We start from the raw sequence: 23,504 nt of genomic DNA, 5'->3' as shown, positions 1-23,504 counted from the left end.
TTTTAAAAGCTGTGAAATTATTCAGAAAAAATATTTTAAATATATTTCTTCAAATTGGTGAATTGGTAAAACCTGAGCAGTGTGAGACTAAAATTGCTGACGTATCGACAAATCTGGAGCCCCTTCCCACGCTCACTTCTTTTTCTTTATTTAAAATGATTGGGCTGGAAAAAAGCTGCGGCGCTGGATTTGCATATTCGGCATGTCCCCCCACCCCTCCTGCGTAACTTGTTTGTGTAAAGTTCACAACATCGATGAGTAATAAAGCCTTGACGTGGATCTTCATTGGCTTCGTATCCCCGAAAGGACTTAACCCTTGGTCGATCTCCGAATCTGCCTGGCGTGGCTTTTAGCGCCATTTCAGTGAGGCGAATCAGCAAACTTGGGCGAATCGGGGAGATCGCAGGGAAGAGCGAAGGCTGCAGCAACCTTTGTCTGCTGCTGTCACCCTCCCGTTGTTGTGGACAAATTATCCAACAATGGCAGATCTGAGTGTCTGGATTGTGAGTGCATTGGCGGGGTTGTCACTCGGCTGCTTCCTGCTGCTAAGGATCAGGAGAAGGCGAGTGCAGATTTTTGTTACTGTCTCTGTTCTAGATTCTGATGGCAAAACCTTGGTAGCAGGAGAAGCAGCCCCTTTTCAGTTTAACAAAAATCGATTTTCTTTTTCACATCTTTATCCGCTTTCCTTTAAAAAGCTATTGCGAATTCTGCTCCCGCCAGTGTTTCTGCGGGTTTTCCAGGGATGATTTCCCTTACCAGTATGCTCTGAGCCAGTTTAGAGGGTGTTATGGAAAAGAAACGGGCAGAAAGGTGGCAACATGCACATTTAGGGGTCCAAAGGGGCAGTAGTAGTTCTTGGGAGAATTTAGATGACCTCAGTCCCGATTGTTTCTGTGTCGTTTTGTGCAGTTTTAAAAAAAAATATTCATTTATGGGCTGCCTTGAACAGCTGCAGTCCCTGAGGTGTGTTGTTACCTGGGGAGTTCCTAACTAATGCTAGGAAAACATTTGCGTAGAAGCTGCGTGGAAACTAGGCGCTGTAATTTTCCGCCCTTCAACTTCAGACTGGGGGGTCTTTAAAGAGGAAGGTGGCAACTTCAGCAGAATGAATGTATTAAGAATTTTTACTGTGTTTCAAGGGCTCCAGTAGATATAATGGGCAGGATTCTCAGTTCCTGAGACTAAGTGTTGATGCTGGCACAGGGGGCGGGATTATGTAATCCTGAGGCTAAGTATTGACGCCGTCGGAAACACCGTCGCGTTTCTCGACGGCGTCAAAATGGCCTCAGGATCAGCAATTCTGGCCCCGACAGGGGGCCAGCGTGCCACTGGAGTGGTTGCCGGTGCGAACTGGGCGCCGCGGGATCCGCGCATGCGCAGTGGCGCCGGCGCCAACGTGCGCATGTGCGCATGTGCGCATGTGCAACGCGCCGGCCCCGACACAACATGGCGCAGGACTACAGGGGCCGGCGTGGAAGAAAGGAGGCCTGCCCGCCGATCGGTGGGCCCCGATCGCGGGCCAAGCCACATCGGAGGCCTCCCCGGGGTCGGACCCCCCCTCCCCCACAGGCCGCCCTCCCGATCCTTCCACGCCGAGTTCCCGCCGGCTGAGAACAGGTGTGGAGGGCGCCGGCAGGACCTGCCATTTTTACGAGGGCCGCTCGGCCCATCCTGGGCTGGCCCATCCTGGGTAGAGTGGCCCCTGACCGGTGGCACGCCAACCATGCCGGCGCCAATGGTGCTGATTCTCCACTCTGTGGAGAATCGCGTGCCGGCATCGGGGAGGCGTGGCTCGTTTTGCGCCGGTCGCGGGGATTCTCCGGCCCGGCCCCGGGCTGAGAGAATCCCGCCCAGGATTCATGGACTTCCACGACAGCGAAACTGGTGCCATACCTAGACCGATTCAGCGACTGTTGAGGGGCTAGCACGGCGCCATGTGGAACACAATCGATTCCAATGAGAAACAGTTTAGGATTTGCAATTGACACTCAATCTGACAAGGCTGACAAGCTGCAGCCGCATATACACACTTCACTCCCCACACACACCATCCCAGCCTACGAGATGGCAGCCAGATTTATGGACGCCAAGCTGGAGAGCCTGCTGGACACGGTGGAGGAGAAGCAGGCCACCCTGTACCCCTGCCTGGTCAGCAGTGCCGTAAAAAATTACAAAATCTAGGCAGGGCAGCCAGGGTGAGTAAGCAACACTGTGCTCTTAGCACTAACCCCCATCCCACACACGTAACCCTACCCCCCTCCCACCCGGCGAACCCTCACCCTGCACCACATGCTGATGCCCATACCAGCTGCAATGGCCGGGTGCCCTGATCACTGAGGTCACCAGCTACCCACCCCCTGGGCTGCATGCATCGGACTATCTAACACTGTCGTTTTCTGTTCCCCCCACCCCCAAGGAGAAGGCTGCCCATAACTGCCGGGAGCGGGAGAAAACTGGAGGGAGACCGTCGGACCTGTGGCCCCACATCGTGGCTGAACAGAGTGCCCTGGACATGTCAGTGGCCCAAAGGAAAAGGTCGCCGGGGTGGAGATTTTGGCGTCGGCTGACGGAGAATCCTGCCCCATATATTCAAATATATTTAATTTACTACTGTACAATGTGAGCAGTTCTGCGCGCCACACCTCAGGAAAGATAAATTGGCCCTGAAGCGTTTGCCACTTGGTTTTTATCAGAATGATGCTTGGACTCCAAGGGTTAAGCTACAAGGACGGTATCAGTGTGGGTAATGATAACCAAAGTGGACCAGCAAATATGATGAGTGTAGGAGGAAAGTGGTAAAGGGACAGGATTCAATGCCCTTTACCTGAATGTATGCAACGTTCATAACACGATTGATGAATCAGTAGAACAATAGAAATAAATAAGTATGATATGATAGCCACTGCAGAGGAAATGGTGCAAGTAACCATGCATGGCTGGGACTTTGATATTCAAGGGCATTTGATATTTCAGAAGGACAAGAAGAAAGGAAAAGGAGTTGGTGAGGCTCTGTTAATAAAGGATCAGATCAGTACAGTTTAGAGAAATGATCTTAATACCGAGAATCAAAATGTAGAATCAGTTTGTATGTAGATAAGAAATACGAAGGAAAGAAGTCACCGATGAGAATCATTTGTCGGCCTCGTGTGCCAGGCTAAGCCTGATTCAGTTTAAGGTATTACACAGGGCGCATATGACTGGAGCACGGCTCAGTAAATTTTTTGGGGTGGAGGATAGGTGTGCGAGGTGCTCGAGAAGCCCAGCGAATCATACCCATATGTTTTGGTCATGCCCGGCACTACAGGGGTTTTGGATGGGGGTGACAAAGGTGCTTTCAAAAGTAGTGGGGGTCCGGGTCGAACCAAGCTGGGGGTTGGCTATATTTGGGGTTGCACAAGAGCCGGGAGTGCAGGAGGCGAGAGAGGCCGATGTTTTGGCCTTTGCGTCCCTCGTAGCCCGGCGCAGGATATTGTTAATGTGGAAAGAAGCCAAGCCCCCGGGGGTGGAGACCTGGATAAATAACATGGCAGGGTTTATAAAGCTAGAGCGGATTAAGTTCGTTCTAAGGGGGTCGGCTCAAGGGTTCACCAGGCGGTGGCAACCGTTCGTCGAATACCTCGCAGAAAGATAGATGGAATGGAAAAAAGAAGGCAGCAGCAGCAGCCCAGGATCGGGGGGGGGGGGGGCGGGGGGGGAGGGGGGGGGAGGAGGAACCAGAAGGACTCTCAGGGTTGTTAATATATACTGTATAATATGTATAGGTCGTTGCGACAGATAATTATATATTGGACTGTTAAATTATATTTTTGGAGAGTGTTACTTGTGATAAGGCAGTTGCCAATTAGGGTTAGTTTTCATTTTTGTTATTTATTATTTATTCATTTTTTGTTTACAAAATAGGTCATTGTTATTTGTGTTGTTATAATATTGTGTAAAGGATGCACAATGTATTGTGTTGGTTGACCAAAAATTTTCAATAAAATATTTATTAAAAAAAAACATGCTATATCAATCCAGGCCTTTCTTTTTCCTGACTGTAAGAATTTGACGAAACCTTGATAATAGGCTCTTTGGTGGTTGATGACAGATGGTAATTTTTTTTGCTGGACTCATTATTTTGGAAACATTTTTTAACACAATTTGAAGCTGATATGTCTAGTTTGCTGATTTCAGGGTTGTTACCGAGAATATTTAAAGCTTCACATACCACGCATTTGGAGGAGGTGGATGTGTCATGTTCTAAGCATTGCTTTCCCAGTTGATCGTCCATGGATGGCTGCCACTTCCAGAAACTGTTAGTGGCAAAGAGATTTTTCCATCTTCACACAGTGCCTCAACTGTCTAATGTTTACATCAAGATCGTCCTAATTTGTTCACAATTAGAAACCCTTCTTAGTTTAATAGGTTTGGGGAGGGGTAAACTCCAGAATGCTTCTGGCAATGTCTTTAGTCAGTCTATTTTGTAATCTATTCCCTGGTAAGAAGCATAAATTGGGCTCCTTTACAGAGCATAGTAAGAACTTAATGATAACCATTCACTACACAGTGACAACTGATTTCCAAATGATTCAAACTACTGCACAGGTGCACAGGATCGTTTCCATTCTGTAGAGTTTCTCCTGCCTTGGTGCATGATATTATTAAATATAATTATTTCCTACAAGGAATGTAATTTCGCAGAGTCGAAAGATCAAATGACTCCTGAGCAAAAAAGTGGAATGATTGAGCAACATAGGTCTTCACTGTCAGTGAGAAGTGTTAGAGCCCTCAAGTGCAAGCCCTCAGGTGTCCCTGTGGGATGCAACTTTTATGAGACCAGAGGACAAAGACTAGATATTTCACAATTATAACTGTGTTTCCTTGATCAGCAAATCTGAGGCTCTGCTGATTGCTACTTCGCGCTACAATATATTTTCAATATCTGCTATGCAACACAACTTTATCACGATATTTCAATACCACAAAAAAATTATAACAGCACCAAGGTAGAGTGGGATAATATATAGGTAGACCAGTCCCTTCCCCTAGCCCGCTGGGGGATCCTATTTGGCTGAATCACAGCCTAGTATGGAAACTGCTGAGTCCAAGACTGTAAGAATCTACAGAGTTGTGAACACAGCTCAGTCCATCATGCAAACCCACCTCCCATCCATTGACTCTGTCTACACCTCCGCTGCCTTGGGAAAGCGAGCAGCATAATCAAAGACCTCTCCCACACGGGCTATTCTCTCTTCCAACCTCTTCCATCAGGTAGGAGATACATAAGTCTGAGAAAACGCACTAACAGATTCAAAAACAGCTTCTTCCCCGCTGTTACCAGACTCCTAAATGACCCTCTTATGGACTGAACTGATCTCTCCACGCATATTCTCTACTGAGTAGCAGTACACTCCGTATGCTTCACCTGATGTCTGTGTCTGTGTATTTACTTTGTGTATTTATCGTATGTCCAATGTTTTTCATGTATGGAACAATCTGTCTGTACTGTACGCAGAACAATACTTTTCACTGTACCTCAGTACACGTGACAGTAAATCCAAATCCAAATGGACTAAACTTCCTCCAGCGTTCTCCCCTTCCCTAGCCCTGAACTCACACCTTTCTCTAGTTTTTCTCTTATTTCTGCTCATGGCCTCTCCGAGCCCATTTTGTCATTGAGTCCCACCTCCTGTTCCTTTGACCCTATCCCTACTAGCTCCCCATCCTGGGTCCTATGTTTGCAGATACTATTCACAGTTTTCTCTTCATGGCTGTCCCCATTTCAAATCTGCTATAATCACCCCTTGTCAGAATACCATTGCATGACATCACTGTTCTTGCAAGCTACTGCCTCATTTCCAACCTCTCTTTTCTCTCCAAAGTCTTTGAATGGCTGTTTGTCTCAATTCTATGCCCATCGCTCTATGTTTGAATCACTTCAATCCTGTTTCAGTCCCTGCCACAGTAACAAAATGGCTCTTACCAAAGATACAAATGACATCCTATGTGATTATGTGAAAGCCAGATAGAAAGATCTTTCATTTCCTTATCGTTGCAACTGTGCCGGATTTTGGGACCCAATACCAAATTCAACGGACAGTCGGAGAACCCACTTGATCTTTCACTCGATTACCGGTCTCGGATTTGCTTGAGAGTGTGCAACTTATTCTGTCATTGGCAGTTTGTTTCAAACATGCCTCACTTGCAACACATTGGAATAAAATAACATTTTCACAGCATGTTTCCTTTTCAGTGCTTTGAATGAGCTTTGTTCTAATCAAGATAATTGGAATGTCTACTGAAAAGCAATTCCAATAGGCAATATGCACTGGTCATGCCAGGAGGGGACGGTGCAAACACTGCACAAGTTTCCCGTGTATTGATGGGGGGAAATGATGCAGCTGGTGGTTTGTATTGGACGGAGTGTTTTCAACAAGCAGGAGTGTGGAGCTGACGTTGAGCTGCTTTGTGAAAATCGGAACATTGTAAAACCTAGATTGGTATCGGGAGAGAAATATTGGTGTAGCTTGCTGGTGACCTGAAAAGGTCTCATGCTCCAGTTTGAGCTGGGGGAGGGGGGGGGCAGTAATGGGGTCCTGACAGGCACGGGGGCTGTTGGGACCGGACGAGGTTGTTGCCGTGAAGTCGGAGGTGTCGGACGAGGCGGCCAAATCCTCAATGGAGAAAATACCCAACAAGAAGCTGCATCTGCTCCTCTGCTTCACGCGAGTCGTTGTCTGTTACTTTAATGCCTGAATGTTATAAGATACGACGTAAGTACTTGGTGCCCAAGACAGAGAGAACCCAGTGAAAATAGGCCATTCATTGAACATATACAAAATGTCCTTCCCCCAAGGATTGTAGGGCGGGAATTACCGACTACCCCGCCGCGTACTTTTTGGTGGGGGAGGCGGCAGCGGGATCAACTGGTCCCGCCGTTGTAATCTTGATGCTGAAATAGGGTGAATCAAAGCCACTCTGCGTGGTAATGGCTACCCTGATCAGATCATTGCTGGCTGTATATCGCACAAACCCCTAAATGGGTCTGAGGCCACCACATTCAATCCTGAAATGTTCCCAGTCTACCTCAGATTATCCTGGAAGGGTAAGGTATCTTAAAAGGTTTGAGCAACAGGTGAAGCTAGCTCTTTCATGCTGTTACAACGCAGTAGCAACTTGAGTGATATTCGCCACTAACAAGATGCTGCCATCAAGCTAACAAAATGTCCTGTCTAGCACACAAATGTAATGTGCTATATACATTTAACCTCCACTGTGATGTTAGGTATCTAGACTTTATGTCTCAAAGATTAGCGGATCGTATCAAACAGCGTGTGCCTTTGGCTATTCACAACAAGCAACTGTACCCAACCAGCATGTGCTTACAAAACTCAATACAGTGTCCAGCATTGATGGAATTCAACAATTGGACAATATTTACTAAATAATCCTGAGTGTGCTAGGAATTAAGATGATAACCAATTTAAGATTACCAGTCAGGCTCACAATGTGATGCACATACACCTGATAGGAGCTACATATATTAATACACATGGCTCTGTTCTTTGCAGACAAAATGAACATGTACACACAATCCACCTGTTTCAACTAAACAAAATAGGTGACTGAGTTCTCTGGTTCATTCCCCAAGCTAATGCCTTGACCAATGAGAGCTAACCTACCTGAATTTAAACAAAGCTTGGCAGTTAACTGTAAGTCACCAGTTAGCTGGTGCATTCTCCATGGCAACACCTCTGTCAATCAGAATCCACTTGCCAATTAATCAGCACTCTCTTCTCATGAAGTATAAATGTTGTTCCTATTACAATTGGTATTCTTATGAATTGTCTGATGCATGCTCGATGAAAAGCTTTGATAACATATATCTTTTTTTCAGCAATAATAAAATAACTACAGTGAGCTGTGAACACAGCCCAGTCCATCATGCCAACCCGTATCCCATCAATTGGGTAGGAGATACAAAGTTCTGAGAACACGCACTAACAGTTTCGAAACAGCTTCTGCCCCAGTATTACCAGACTCCTGAATGACCCTCTTAAGGACTGAACTGATCTTTCCACGCATCTTCTCTACTTGGTAGCACTGCACTCCGCATGCTTCACCCAATGTCTATGTCTATGTATTTACTTATTGTATTTATCGTATGTCCTATGTTTTTTAAGTATTGAACGATCTGCCTAGACTGTACGCAGAACTTTTCACTGGACCTTGGTACGCATGGCAATAAATCCAAATCCAAATAATTGAATAGGGTCAGAGGCATAATGATCTAATTCCTTACTTCAACACGTCTTGTGCATTTTGAACATCATTCTCAGTTTTTCTGTTATATTTTGGGATTCTTTTGAGTTGAGGTTCATACTATTGGCTTTGCAAAATAATTTGAAACCATGGGCAACCATACCAAGCAAACAGCTGCTTGTAAAGTGCAATCATATTTGAACTCTTGGCACTAATTTACCCTACTGAGTTCAAAACAATTTGAGAAATTGTTTATAATTAATAAAGATTGATTGTAATGAAAACCAAATATATCAGTCCTAACTTTCTGCCACTTCAACTTGGAATGTCATATGCATTGAACGTGTCTTTATACATGGACGTTTGTATGTTTGATATCATCTTACCTTTGTACCTTCCTCCAAGCCTCAATTCCCACAATTTAACTTTCCAATTCTGTTGACTCTGGTAGCGTGTGCTCTTCCTCTTTTTGTGCCTCCCCCTCACCCCAGGAGCGGAACTACACTTTTTCTGGGTTCCATTTTCTGGAGCTCTCTTCTGCCACTCCAATTTCCTCTTCTCCTTTAAAAACCTTCTCTTCGAAAAATATTTGGTCACCCCCTCCAAATCTTTGCTCCAACTCAGCGTATTTGCTACATGCAGCTACCTATGTTTCTTGTATATTAATGTAAAGCTGTACCGTTGCAATTGAAATAAGATTCTCCCACGGTAAGATGAAGTATTGTTTTCAGAATTATCCCAGAGATTTATGATACAATTCTTCTGGATACACATAACAGTTGAACTTTTTACCCCTGCAGTTGCAAGTTCTTTTTTTATTAGGAATTAACTGCATTGGATTAGTTTAAGCACTTTGGAGTTGAATACTATGCACTGGTCTTTGTGTAATGGGAATGCAAGACATATTGTTGCAAGACATTTTGGTTACTGTTTCAAGTGTTTGATTGCTTTCACTTTCTTCATTTAATTTTAGTGCTGCAGGGAATATGTGTGGTATTAAACTAATGTATTGCACATATTGATTTCAGCTACAAATTGTGTCATTTTGGTGTTTGAATTTCTACCCCCACATTAAGCTGGATTTTTGTTTTCAATGAAATGAAATGAAAATCACTTATTGTCACAAGTAGGCTTCAAATGAAGTTACTGTGAAAAGCCCCTAGTCACCACATTCCGGTGCCTGTTCGGGGAGGCTGGTAAGGAAATTGAACCGTGCTGTTGGCCTGCCTTGGTCTGCTTTCAAAGCCAGCGATTTAGCCCTGTGCTAAACCAGCCCCTTAATGGCGAACAAGTGGTGCCAACTATTCATTGCACTTGTCTACAAACGTTCTATGGGACTTTGCACTGGAACCTACTCTGAAAGATACAGTGCCCTCTGCACTGTGAATGGCTCAAGCAATTATGTATTTTCTTAACTAATCAGATTGAAATATTGTTAATGAGGAGTAGAGTCTCAAACTGGGAACTATGAGTTACACTCTTTAATGTTGAATTATATACAGAAAACAAAATAGTAGAATTAATAAAGAATGGGAAATAAAGATGGGGTTAGGAGAAAGAGATAAAGAGACAGAAAACGTTTTTAAAAACTCCAACAATAATTATGATCTGATAGCATGAGAAATCTTAAGGTTTGGTCATGAACTAGTTCCACATGCATTTTAATGTATAGGTGTAGCAGCCTTCAGCCAGCGGCACTAATATATGGATATCTTGTATAATGGTGTTTTGAACAGTTCCTTTTGGCTCTCTTCGCAATGTTAAACTGGTTGGATTGCATATATTTTTAACATTTAATATTTAGTAGCAGTCTTTCTAAATACACTATTGGGGTGAATTTTCTTGTGGATTTTCCTACTTAACTGCTACAGTTGAAAGATGTGCAGTGATAGTTCATGTCTCTTGTTTTATTTCAATGTTTCTTTTTCACAGACAAGAGGGAGAGCCTCCAGTTGAAAATGGCTGGATTCCGTACATTGGCTGCGCTTTAGAGTTTGGTGCGAATCCGCTGAAGTTTCTGCAGACTCGCCAAAGGAAATACGGAGATGCTTTTACGTGTAAAATAGCTGGGAACTTCATCACTTTCATCACTGATCCCTTCTCATACAATTCTGTTGTTCGACATGGAAAAAATCTTAATTTTCAGGCCATTGCACTAAAAATCTCAAAAAGGGTAAGGGAGCCTACTTGTTTATGACGTATTGCCTGTTTAGTAGTACTGTGCAAAATGATTAACTGAATAATTTGCCAAGTAATTTTATCACAATTTTCTATTATTTTTTCTGATTTAAAAATTAATCAAGAAGCTTAATTGACCTCAAACTAGCTTGCAATTACAGTAATGGAAAAATAGCCACACTACTGTAGTACATAGTTGAAAGTATATGTAGGTGCTTCCTGACCTACATTGATGCTTGGTCTAGCAATGCCTTGTTTCTTAAAATTCTCAACTTTGTTTTCGAATCACTCCATAGCCTTGTGCCTCCCTACCTTTATAATCTCCTCCAGCCCACAGCCCTCCGAGATAGCAGTGATTCTCTAATTGTGGCCTCTTGTGGTGCATTGCCGATTCATTTTTTTAAATATAAATTTAGAGTACCCAATTCTCTCTTTCAATTAAGGAGCAATTTAGCGTGGCCAATTCACCTACGTTGCAGATCTTTTTGCATTGTGGGGGTGAGAACCACGCAGACATGGGGAGAATGTGCAAACTCCACACGGACAGTGAACCGGGGCTGGGAACGAACTCGGGTCTTCGGCACCGTGAGGTAGCAGTGCTAACCACTGCGCCACTGTGCCGCCCCAAAAACAGATTAATTATATTTACCAATCCCACACCGTATTTAACAGTCATTTTTTTTAGAAAGTTGTTCACTTGTCATTTAGCTAGGCATAAGATGAATTGTGTGTGGTTAAATACACAGTGGCTAAATTGCTGTATGTGACTTAATTAAACATACAACCCAACACCGTATTGTTATAGTTATGACTTTATTTGGAATAAGCAAGAATTGGTACATTATAGTACTTAAGTAGCAGTCTAAAAAGCATAAGTGAGAGTTATGGTTAAGAAAAAGAAAAATAGTGCAGATGCACTATTTCAAATCTGAAATAAAAACAGAAAATGCCGGAAATACCCAGTAGATCTGGCAGCACCTTTGGAGAGTTAAGGGGCCCAATCTAACCCAATGGGAACAGAGTCCCATAGCGAGTGCATTTAGCCGTGAGCACCAGGAAACACCCCGCTATCTAACGCCCATCCGGTTAGATAAGGGGCCTCATTGGGCAACACGCGGCCGCACTCAGACCTCGTTTCTGCACTGAGGAACTGCGCTCGCTGGACCTCCTCAGTCACGGATCGCCATTTTTAATTTTTCGAATTCCCGATTGACCCTCGAATCTCCCTCATGCCCCAACTCACTATAAGGGGTACCTGGGCTCCCTCGCACCCCCCCTCAACCCCACACCCACAAGTGCACCACCCCGGCCTTCACCACCAGTGGTAAATGCCAGCTTGACACCTTGGCACTGCCAGCTTGGCAGTGTGCCTACCACCTGAGCACCGTGCCAGTGTCTGGCCGATATCCAGATGATACTGCCAAGGTACCAGGCTGGCAGTGCCAGGGTGCCCAAGTGGCACCAGCAGTGCCCAGAGGGAAAGCACCTGGGGACCTCCAATCCCTTGCGAGACCCCCATGAATGCCATTCCGTCTGGTCCCGGATTGTGGGGACTAGCACTGAACGGCGTTTGGCCGAGGTCTCCAAGATGAAGAGGTTAGATTCCAACACCTTGGTTACCTCAGGGAACTGCATAGAACCTCTACAGTGCAAAAGGGGGCCATTCAGCCCATCGAGTCTGCACCAAGCCTTGGAAAGAGTACGTGGGGTACGTAGGGCCCAAACCCCGGCCCTATCCCCACAACCCAGATATTAGAGCAAGACAGATAGTCAGATTTGACAAAAGTGATCCTGCCCACAATGGGCTGGCTTCATATTGCGATGTCAAGCAAGATCACTTTAGATCTCGAAAGGCATCGCGAGCCGGATAGATCGCAGGAGCATGGTCTCCAGCCATTTACCGGCCACGTTGCACCATAGCGCCCTGCTTTTCAGCGCCTAAGGTTTCAGGTGATGACGTTTCACCAGAACAGTTCTGATGGAAGAACATCAATTATTCCCTATGTTTCTCTCTCCCTGGGCGGGATTCTCCGACCCCCCGCCGGGTCGGAGAATCGGCGGGGACTGGCGTAAATCCCACCCCCGCTGGTTGCCGAATTCTCCGGCACCGGATATTCGGCGGGGGTGGGAATCGCGCCGCGCCGGTTGGCGGGCCCTGCCCCGGCGATTCTCCGGCCCGCGATGGACCGAAGTCCCGCTGCTGGAATGCCTGTCCCGCCGGCGAGAATCAAACCACCTCTCTTACCGGCGAGACAAGGCGGCGCGGGCAGGCTCCGGGGTCCTGGGGGGGGGCGCGGGGCGATCTGGCCCCGGGGGGTGCCCCCATGGTGGCCTGGCCCGCGATCGGGGCCCACCGATCCGCGGGCGGGCCTGTGCCGTGGAGGCACTCTTTTCCTTCCGCCTTCACCATGGTCTCCACTATGGCGGAAGAGAACCCCTCCACTGTGCATGCGCGGGGATGCCGTGAGCGGCAGCTGACGCTCCCGCGCAAGCGCCGCACGGCAAAGTCAGTTTAGCGCCAGCTGGCGGGGCACCAAAGGCCGTCCCGCCAGCTGGCGGGGCGGAAATCAGTCCGGCACAGGCCTAGCCCCTCAAGGTTAGGGCTCGGCACCTCAAGATGCGGAGGATTCCGCACCTTTGGGGCGACGCGATGCAGGACTGATTCGCGCCGTTTTTGGTGCCGGTCGGCGGACATTGCGCCGATTGCGGAGAATCCCGCCAACTGAATACGGTCATCAGGTTTTATTTTTATTTCATAATTATGCTACTCCGTTACCTTAGGGTAGAAGTCGTTTTTCTGTTTCAGGAACACAATAAATAGGGGTGGGAATAGACCATTTGGTCCTTCGAGTCTGCTTTGCCATTCAATATGATCATGGCTGATATTGACTTCAACTCCAGTTTCCTGTCTCTTCCCCATATCCCTTCATTACTGGAGAGACTAAAAATCTGTCTGTCCCAACCTTAAATGTTTTAAACAATGGCGCATCCATTACCCTCTGGGGTAGTTGCAAAGTTCCACAACCCTTTGAGTGAAGTAATTTCTCCACATCTCAGTCCTAAATGATTGGCCCCTTATCGTGAGATTGTGCCTCCTTGTTTTAGAGATGATATCTTGGGGCATGCTATAAATGAAACTTTGTTGGTAGAGCGCAGGAATAAAAAAGGGACAGCAGGTTGCTAGATATTGTAATGAGACAGGATTGATTAATGATCTCATTATTAGGGATCCTCTCGGAAGTAGCGATCACAATATGGTGGAATTTAAAATACAGATGGAGGGTGAGAAAGTAAAATCAAACACTAGTGTTTTGAGCTTAAACAAAGGAGATTACAATGGGATGAGAGAAGAGCTAGCTAAGGTAGATTGGGAGCAAAGACTTTATGGTAAAACAGTTGAGGACCTTCCAAGCGATTTTTCACAGTGCTCAGCAAAGGTTTATACCAACAAAATGGAAGGATGGTAGAAAGAGGGAAAATCGACCTTGGATATCTAAGGAAATAAGGGAGAATATCAAATTGAAGGAAAAAGCATACAAGGTGGCAAAGATTAGTGGGAGACTGGAGGACTGGGAAATCTTTAGGGGGCAAAGAAAGCTACTAAAAAAGCTATAAAGAAGAGTAAGATAGATTGTGAGAGTAAACTTGCTCAGAATATAAAAACAGATAGTAAAAGTTTCTACAAATACATAAAACAAAAAAGTGTGGCTACGGTAAATATTGGTCCTTTAGCGGATGAGAAGGGAGATTTAATAATGGGAGATGAGGAAATGGCTGAGGAACTGAACAGGTTTTTTGGGTCAGTCTTCACAGTGGAAGACACAAATAACATGCCAGTGACTGATGGAAATGAGGCTATGACAGGTGAGGACTTTGAGATGATTGTTATCACTAAGGAGGTAGTGATGGGCAACCTAATGGGGCTAAAGGTAGACAAGTCTCCTGGACCTAATGGAGTGCATCCCAAAGTGCTATAAGAGATGGCTAGGGAAATTGCAAATGCACTAGTGATAATTTACCAAAATTCACTAGACTCTGGGATGGTAGCGGCAGATTGGAAATTAGCAAATGTGACACCACTGTTTAAAAAAGGAGGTAGGCAGAAAGCGGGTAATTATAGGTCAATAAGCTTAACTTCAATAGTAGGGAAGATGCTGGAATCCATCATCAAGGAAGAAATAGCAAGGCATCTGGATGGAAATTGTCCATTGGGCAGAAGCAGCATGGGTTCATAAAGGGCAGGTCGTGCCTAACTAATTTAGTGGAATTTTTTGAGGACATTATCAGTGTGGTAGATAACGGGGAGCCAATGGATGTGGTATATCTGGATTTCCAGAAAGCTTTTGATAAGGTGCCACACAAAAGGTTGCTGCATAAGATAAAGATGCATGGCATTAAGTGTAAAGTAGTAGCATGGATAGAGGATTGGTTAATTAGTAGAAAGCAAAGAGTGGGGATTAATGGGCGTTTCTCTGGTTGGCAATCAGTAGCTAGTGGTGTCCCTCAGGGATCAGTGTTGGGCCCACAATTGTTCACAATTTACATAGATGATTTGGAGTTGGGAACCAAGTGCAATGTTGTCCAAGTTTGCACACGACACAAAGATGAGTGGTAAAGCAAAAAGTGCAGAGGATACCAGAAGTCTGCAGAGGGATTTGGATAAGTTTAGTGAATGGGCTATGGTCTGGCAGATGGAATACAATGTTGACAAATGTGAGGTTATCCATTTTGGTAGGAATAACAACAAAAGGGATTAATATTTAAATGATAAAATATTAAAACATGCTGCTGTGCAGAGAGACCTGGGTGTGCTAGTGCATGAGTCGCAAAAGGTTGGTTTACAGGTGCAACAGGTGATTAAGAAGGCAAACTGAGTTTTGTCCTTCATTGCTAGAGGGATGGAGTTTAAGACTAGGGAGGTTGTACTGCAATTGTATGAGGTGTTAGTGAGGCCACACCTGGGGTATTGTGTACAGTTTTGGTCTCCTTACCTGAGAAAGGACGTACTGGCGCTGGAGGGTGTGCAGAGGAGATTCACTAGGTTAATCCCAGAGCTGAAGGGTTGGATTATGAGGAGAAGTTGTGTAGACTGGGACTGTACTCATTGGAATTTAGAAGGATGCGGGGGGGATCTTATAGAAACATATAAAATTATGAAGAGAATAGATAGGATAGATGCGGGCAGGTTGTTTCCACTGGCGGGTGAAAGCAGAACTAGGGGGCATAGCCTCAAAATAAGGGGAAGTAGATTTAGGACTGAGTTTAGGAGGAACTTCTTCACCCAAAGGGTTGTGAATCTATGGAATTTCTTGCCCAGTGAAGCAGTTGAGGCTCCTTCATTAAATGTTTTTAAGATAAGATAGATAGTTTTTTGAAGAATAAAGGGATTAAGGGTTATGGTGTTCGGGCCGGAAAGTGGAGCTGACTCCACAAAAGATCAGCCATGATCTCATTGAATGGCGGAGCAGGCTCGAGGGGCCAGGGGCTCGAAGGGCCTGCTCCTAGTTCTTATGTTCTTATGTTTATTATAGACCTCCAGATAGTCAGTCGGAAATTGAGGAGCAAGTATGTGCGCAATTTGCAGAAGTGTGTAAAAATAATAATAGGGTAATTATAGTGGGTGATTTCAACTTTCCCAACATTAACTGGAATAGTCATTGAGTTAAGGGCTTAGATGGAGTAGAGATCGCAAAATGTATACAAGAGAACGTTTTAGCTCAACATGTGGAGGGTCCAACAAGGGATGGTGCAGTGCTGGACCTAATTCTGGGGAATAAAGCCAGACAGGTGGTTGATGTGATGGTGGGGGAACATTTTAGTGATAGCGACCACAACCAGGTGCAACTAAAGTTTGTTATGGACAATGAAATTGCAGAAAAAGACCTTGGATTGGGGGAGAGAAGCTTTTGTAAAATAAGGCCAAAGTAGATTGGAACAAGTTACTGGTGGGGAGATCTACAGAGGAGCAGTGGGGGGTGTTCAAAGAGGAAATGGGGAGGGTATATGTTCCCTCTAGGGTAATAGGAAGGAGTTACAATCCCAGGGAACCATGGATGACCAGAGATATTCAGGATACGATGAGAAGGAAGATAGAGGCTTTTAATAAGTACAAAGGGAGCAAATCAACAGAGGCATTAGTGGAGTACAGAAAGTACAGGATGGAGCTTAAAAAAGCATATAAGGAGAGCAAAGAAGGGGACATGATAAATCTTTAGCTGGTAAAAGTAGGGAAAATCCTAAAATATTCTGTAAGTATGTCAATAGGAAGAGGATAACTAGGGAAAAAATAGGACCTATTAGGACCAAGGGGGGAATCTGTGGGTTGAGCCAGAGGACATTGGTAGGGTGTTAAATGAATATTTCACATCTGTCTTCAACCAAGAGAATGAGGAGACAGATATGAAACTCGGGGAGAGAGACTGTGAGGTTATTGAGCAAGTTGTCATAGGGAGGGACAAGGTATAGGAAGTGTTGACAGGCTTAAAAGTGAAGAAATCTCCAGGTCTGGATGAATTGTGTCCCAGATTGCTGTGGGAAGCGAGGAGGAGATTTCAGGGGCCCTGATCCAAATTTTTTATTCTTCTCTGGTCACGGGAGAGGTGTCAGAGGACTGGAGAACTGCAAATGTGGTCCCACTGTTTAAGAAAAGCTGGAGGGATAAGCCAGGGAACTATAGGCCAGTGAGTCTCACGTCAGTGGTGGGGAAACTAATGGAGACAATTCTGAAGGAGAGAATATATCTCCACTTGGAGAGGCAAGGTTTGATCAGGAATAGTCAGCATGGCTTTATCAGAGGGAGGTCATTCCTAACAAATTTGATTAAATCTTTTGCGCACATGACTAGGTGTGTAGATCGGGGTAGTGCAGTTGATGTAGTTTACATGGATTCCAGCAAAGCATTTGACAAGGTCCCACATGGGAGACTTAGAAAGAAGACAGATGCACATGGGATGCAGGGGAAGTTGATAAGGTGGATTTAAAGTTGACTGAGCTGTAGAAGACAGAGGGTGATGACAGACAGCTCCTTTAGTGACAGGGATCAGTGCTGGCTCCCTTATTATTCGTCATTTATATAAATTACTTAGATGACTATGTAGCGGGGGGGGGGGGGGGGGGGCTGGTGGGGGGGGGGGGGGGGGTAGGATCAGTAAGTTTGATCTGCTTCTAAGAGACCAATGTTTACTTTAGCCACTCTCTTCTTTATATACTTATAAAAGCTCTTACAACCTGGGTAGTTTACTCCCATATTCTATTTTTTCTTTTTTTAATTAATTTTCTGGTGGCCCTCTGCTGGTTTCTAAAACATTCCTAACCCTCAGACTTGCTGTTGATTTTTTGCAACACTATAAGCCTCCTCTTTTAATTGAATTAAATTAACTTCCTGAGTAAGACACATATTGTCTTTCTCGCTGAGTTTTTGTTTTCCACTGGAATGTACTGTGATGTATTGTGATGTTGCAAAGGGTCAGGCAACAATATGGGAGCAGTTTCGAGACACAAAATAAGTTTAATGGTCACAGAGGAGTCCGGTTCGTTAACATAAACGTAGAACAAATCCAGTCTTCCAAAGAGCGGCATATTGAAAATGGTGCAAACCTTAACTTACCAGAACAAGAGGAGATGGCCGTGCTTACGATAGTTAGCACCGCTGACTGTAGCACCATATTTACCCTCATCGCCAATTTAACGGTCACAGAGGTTCTTGAATATAAAGAAAACTATTTGTTGTTTTAATCAATGATACACACATAACATTCAGGTCCTAGCAGGGATGACTGTAGCCTGGCTCCTATCTGGACCGGCTTTTATGTTAGAGTCCTTGAGCTGAGTTCTCTGGTCGCCAACGCCGAAATTGCGTTCGGCGATTGGCCGAAGAATCAAAGTTCTTGGTCGGTGCCGCTTTTGCGATGCTACGCCCCCTCCAAAGCGCCGTACTCTAGGAGTACTCCGCGCCACGTATCGATAGCCTCAGAACATTGCCTGAGGCCCGCCCCTCGATCCTCTGACCCAACCGGCCGAGTTTCCGACGGCGCGGGACATGTGTGGTCTCATCCTTCGGGAACTCGGCGAGGCAGCTGCAGACTCAGTCCAGCGCCGCCAGGGGAGGGCTGATACGCGGGCAGGGGATACTTCATCAGGGGCTGGGGGCACTGTGGGGGGGTGGTCTGGGGTGCGCGAGCCGACAGAAGGGGGGGACTATTCCGCGGGCGGGGTCTGCGAGCAGCCGCCGGCATGTTGCATGGCACGGCCGCTGCAGGCAGCCGCCGTGCGCATGCGTGGCCACGGACCCGGCAATTCTCTGGGCCATACCGGCAGTTAGAGCCGGGTGTTCTACACTGCCTTCCTGCTAGCCTCCAGCAAAACGGGGAATCGGTGGCAATTTTCTGCCATTTCTTCCGGCGTAAAATGCCACTGTTCCCAGGCCGGATTGGGAACATAGCCCCAGAAGCGATGGATGCAGTCCCATTACTCTATTGATACAGGCCCCGGCTCTCATCAAGGAAGCTCATAGTTCATGAGGCTTGTGGAGAGGCTAATGAGCCATCCCCGGTGGCACAGTGGTGCAGTATTGAGCACTGCTGCCTCACGGCGCCGAGGACCCGGGTTCGATCATGGCCCCGGGTCACTGTCCATATGGAGTTTGTGCATTCTCCCCGTGTCTGCGTGAGTCTCACCCCCACAACCCAAAGATGTGCAGGCAAGGTGGATTGGCCATGCTAAATTGCTCCTTGGAAAAAATTGGAAAAACATAATTGGATACTCTAAATTTAAAAGTAAAATAATAATAATCGGCCCATCCCAGTGGGTCTTGTTCGGATTATAACATCCCTCCTCCCCAAATTCTAAAAACTCGTCCGAGGAAGGTGGAGCAGGAGGGAGCCGGCTCTTCATCACCTGTGGCTGCATTTCCTCCGCCTGCAGGGCTGAATCAGAGGGCATATCGGGGAACACAGTTTCCTTGCTGATGGACTGGGGTGGGGTACCATTGCTGCCGACTGTTCTCTGGTTTGTTCACGGTCAGAGATCTCCGATGCCTGGGTTTCCATATCAGAGTCGATGACCTCTGGCACCTTTGTGTTGGCCACCAGGTGGTGACGTCCCATAACCTGGCGATGTCAGGAAGATCTGTTAGCAGCTGACTTCTTCGGAGGAGTTTTGAGTAATGCTGGTCTCTTGCCCGAGGTGGTCCACATGCTTCTTCAGTGTTTGGTCTCGAGCTCGGAGTTCGTATGAGCCAGGTCCGGTCAGCCAAATTAGCGTACCACAAACCCATCTGGTGCCATCGCCGAAGTTTCGGATATAAACTACATTACCTGGTCCGAACCTTCTGGTCTGCGTGTGCCTGTCTGGCTACTCCCATGTTTTTCTTGACTGCACTGCATTTTCCCACCAATATCTGGGAACACGAGGTTGAGATAGGTCCGGAGCCACCTGCCCATCAAAGGTACTGCCAGTGCTACGCCGGTCGTGGCATGTGAGGTGGTGCAGTGGAAAACAGAAACCTAGCTGACAATATTGAGTTCTTCCTGGCCCCAGTCTGGTCTCAGTCAAAGGCTAAGTCGGATTGTAGGTATTGATTTATTTTATTTCAAATAGCTTGCAAGCTCCACTCACTCTGATAAAAGGCAGGAGACAACATGTCTCTTGAAACGTCCAGAGCGCGTGAGACAAAAGAAGCACAGCATCTGGTTTCACACACACATGGATTGAGCATTGAGTTTCACATACCCACGACCAAATAAGGTAACGGTGACAAATACAAGATTCTCATAGGTCTTTGTCACAAATTCCTTGACCTGGCCATATAAGCTAATCCTGGGGCCCTCTTACCCAGCATCCTCTGCAGCATCCTCTGCACAAAGAACCGATCCTAATGGCTGCCCATCCCCCTCTTCATGCTTTGTGAAATCCCAGTTACAGGCAATTACAGACTGCCCCCCATTTTCTCCAGCCTAAGCTAGAGATGTTTAAAAGTCCACTAACCTAACTCCTTATTCTACTGTAGTAAGATTTTACTCCTAATTTGGCCTAACTACCCATCATGCCTTTCTGTTCATTTCCTCATTCCCTCCTTTTATCATTCTATGATAACTATCATTCCCTTTCGCTACCTGCCGACAACGGGACACCGTTATCGTTGTGGCAGATGCATTGGTCTAACGTCTGGGTTACGCTACACCACCGTGCAGTGCAGGTGGAGAACAGACTTGTTATATTTTTTTCCACCTCTGCCACGAGGGTCTCTATTGGTAGAGAAATGTTTGGGTAGGTATTCCCCCTGATGGTCAAAAAGTGTGCTAACAATTCGCCAGACCAACAATAGTCCTGTTGCTGTCTCGGTACAAATTTGGATTTCGGTTAAGCATACAACTCCCAGTGTCCATTATAAACATCCCCGGGGGAATAACCTGTATCAATGTCTGGTCTGAAAGACCATCCCGCAATTCATTACATTCTGTACATAAACACCTAATCACATTTTTACAGCCACTGGCTCTCCGTCCGGGTTCCTTCTGGTTTGATGGTCGCCAGTAACAGGATGTCATCTTGGTGAGTGGTGATGGGCCGGGTCTATCGGCATCATCCGAGCCATAGTCGTCTTACAACACATATTAAGGCATCCAATGATTATACAATATACAATTATAATAACAAGTATTATCAATCCATGCATCAGGTAAAACCCCATGACCGAGCTATGAGAGCTAACTATGAGCTGAATCCTGCTTTAGGATTTATATCCCCCTTCTAGTTGTACTGACTAGCAGATATCCCTGATCCTTGTCATGTGTGTGTACATGTCGTGATTTGTAAACTGTGCACGGGAATCAATTGTAAATTCATCCATCCCGCAGACCAGTGTCGATAGACTCTTTGTATTGTTCTTTCCTCAAGTCCAATCACCGTGAACCATAGCTGTCGCTACTCAGGAAGGTAACACAATAGCTATATCCGTGTGTTCCACTACCTCCAAGGCATCTGACCACCTTGGGGTAGCAGCACCGTAGAAACTTCCTCATGTCCCTTAGAAACAGCACACAACTCAGTCCATCAGCGAGCAAAAAGGTCTTTTATCCCTCATTGGTTTTTTTTGGAAGTGCTTGCCGTTTCTCATTGGAATGGTAAATTATGATATCATGTACTATCCACTGATTATCTTGCTCTATGAATTGCAGAAGCTTCAATCGATCCTGTTTCTATTCCTGACTTCCTCACACTAACGTCTAACATTGTAACATGTAGTCTGCCAGCCCTGGTTTACATGAGACAGTACTCAGTTTTCTTCAAATCCCTTTTGTCCGTTATCATTTTCCTTACAGCATGGAGTGTATACTTGCCATTATTTGTTTGTTTGTTTTTTTACTTTGCAATAACACCACTTGCACATTTAATACAGTCAACTTTTGGGGTTACAACCCAATTGAATCCATACATAACAGTTCCTAACAACTTACAGGACATTTCGTCCGTAATAACTATTACACTCTCCAATGCCATATTGTTTGCTGCATTAGTTACAAATTTCCCACCGTGGCATCAAGCTGCCAAAATTCCTAAACTATTGGCATTTAAAATGCGGGAATTCCTCGTCAGTCGCGGCTGTCTGCTGAGACCCTGAATAACTCCACCGCGTAGTACATACCCCGTGGAGACCACAGATCATCCATCAGCTAATGTCCAGTTCAAGATGTCTGACCGGAGGTTTCACTATTCAGTAATAATTTGATTTTTTGATTTGTTTTTAATCCGTAAGGTTTTTCTTCCGGGCTCTGTCATTTAATTCCCTCAAATATGTAGCCAATTGTATCATTAGTTTTCCCCCCCCATACTGTCTAAAACATTCTTCTCTGGAGTGTAGTTCTCGTTCTTTGTCTGTGTTATTTTTGCTTCATCTGAAAACCAAATGAACAGGTCAAGGGCAGAGAGGGCCTTATTTCTTAATTTGTATCTTTCTATTCTTGTTTGGATGTTCCAGAAGTGCCCTCTCCAGGACTTCCGAATTTCCATTTAATTCCCTTTTTTCCCCTCACCATTAACGTACATCATACGATTAAGGCCTGTTAAGCCTTGTCCTATCGTTGTACCCCTGAGTGAGACTCGAAGAATCTCAAACTCCTCCTCTTTTGCTAACTCAGTGATCCAAGCGGTTCGAAACTTTCCCTGCTACATGTCGGATATTGCTACTGCATTTACTTTAATTTCTTTAATTTTGATTACGACCGGATTTTTATGAAAGTAATTTCCAACCATGACATTTTCACTTTATCATCTGTCCTATTGATGCTGCTAACAGGTTTCAATTCCCTGGCATCCCGCTCCACTGATTACATAATACTAGTAAGTGCAGTTATCCCCTGCCACTCACAACCAAACATTCCTTTTCCCTTGACCGAGCGGTTTAGGGATATGATCTATCCTGTGGCACAGCATAATTGCAGTGATACAGTCTCTAAACACTGTTAGGCTAATTTTACTTCCCCGGGTCATCCCAACATCTCCTAAACTACGTACTCCCTCACTAATTGGTACCACAAGTTTGTCACTTCTCCACAATCCTGCACATCCTTTCCCAATCACTTCGTCGTCAGCTTGGTTTTCTCTTCAGTAATTACAATTTATCATTATCACACCACCCCATGGTCAAAATCTATCCTGTGGTCACAAACTTCAATCATCAGTGTTGCCTGATGTTTCACAAAACAATCATGACAAACTGAATTCCCCAAATTTCCCTGGGAGCCAAAGCATTTCCCCATTTCTGTCGTTCTAAAAGCAATATCAACTCACCTGAATGCTCTATATCTGCCATTCTCCTAGGTCTCATATGATTACTCCTTGTCCAAACTACTGGGCTACAAAATGTGCCACATCCTTGACATGATGTTTCATTACGTTGACAATGAATCATTTTAAACTGGGGTCCGTTAATAACAGCCCGTGGCCTACCTATCAACCCATATTCTCAACTCCTTACTGATTATGTTTCTTCGTTTGCGGCCGATAGGTTTCTTATGGTTTATAATAATCCCTCTGTTATTATTGAATTGGGTCGGATGTTTTAGTTCTGATAAAATTCCTTT

General features: G+C 45.4%; 1 protein-coding gene across 2 annotated transcripts in view; it reads left to right on the top strand.

Annotated features, from left to right (window-relative positions):
* Positions 1-269: 269 nt before the first annotated feature.
* Positions 270-23,504, top strand: part of LOC140385504 (cytochrome P450 7A1-like) — a 76,890-nt gene continuing 53,655 nt past the window's right edge. For both annotated transcript variants that reach the window (XM_072467728.1, XM_072467727.1), the window contains exons 1-2: positions 270-562; positions 10,177-10,417. In XM_072467728.1, the coding sequence (XP_072323829.1) occupies positions 480-562; positions 10,177-10,417 (324 nt within the window). In that variant the 5' untranslated portion in view covers positions 270-479. The remainder of the gene's footprint in view (positions 563-10,176; positions 10,418-23,504) is intronic.

This window comes from Scyliorhinus torazame, chromosome 11 (genome assembly GCF_047496885.1).
Source record: "Scyliorhinus torazame isolate Kashiwa2021f chromosome 11, sScyTor2.1, whole genome shotgun sequence".
Lineage (NCBI taxonomy): Eukaryota > Metazoa > Chordata > Chondrichthyes > Carcharhiniformes > Scyliorhinidae > Scyliorhinus > Scyliorhinus torazame.
Note: the sequence above shows the minus strand (reverse complement) of the source record. Positions and strands in the feature narration are given on the sequence as shown.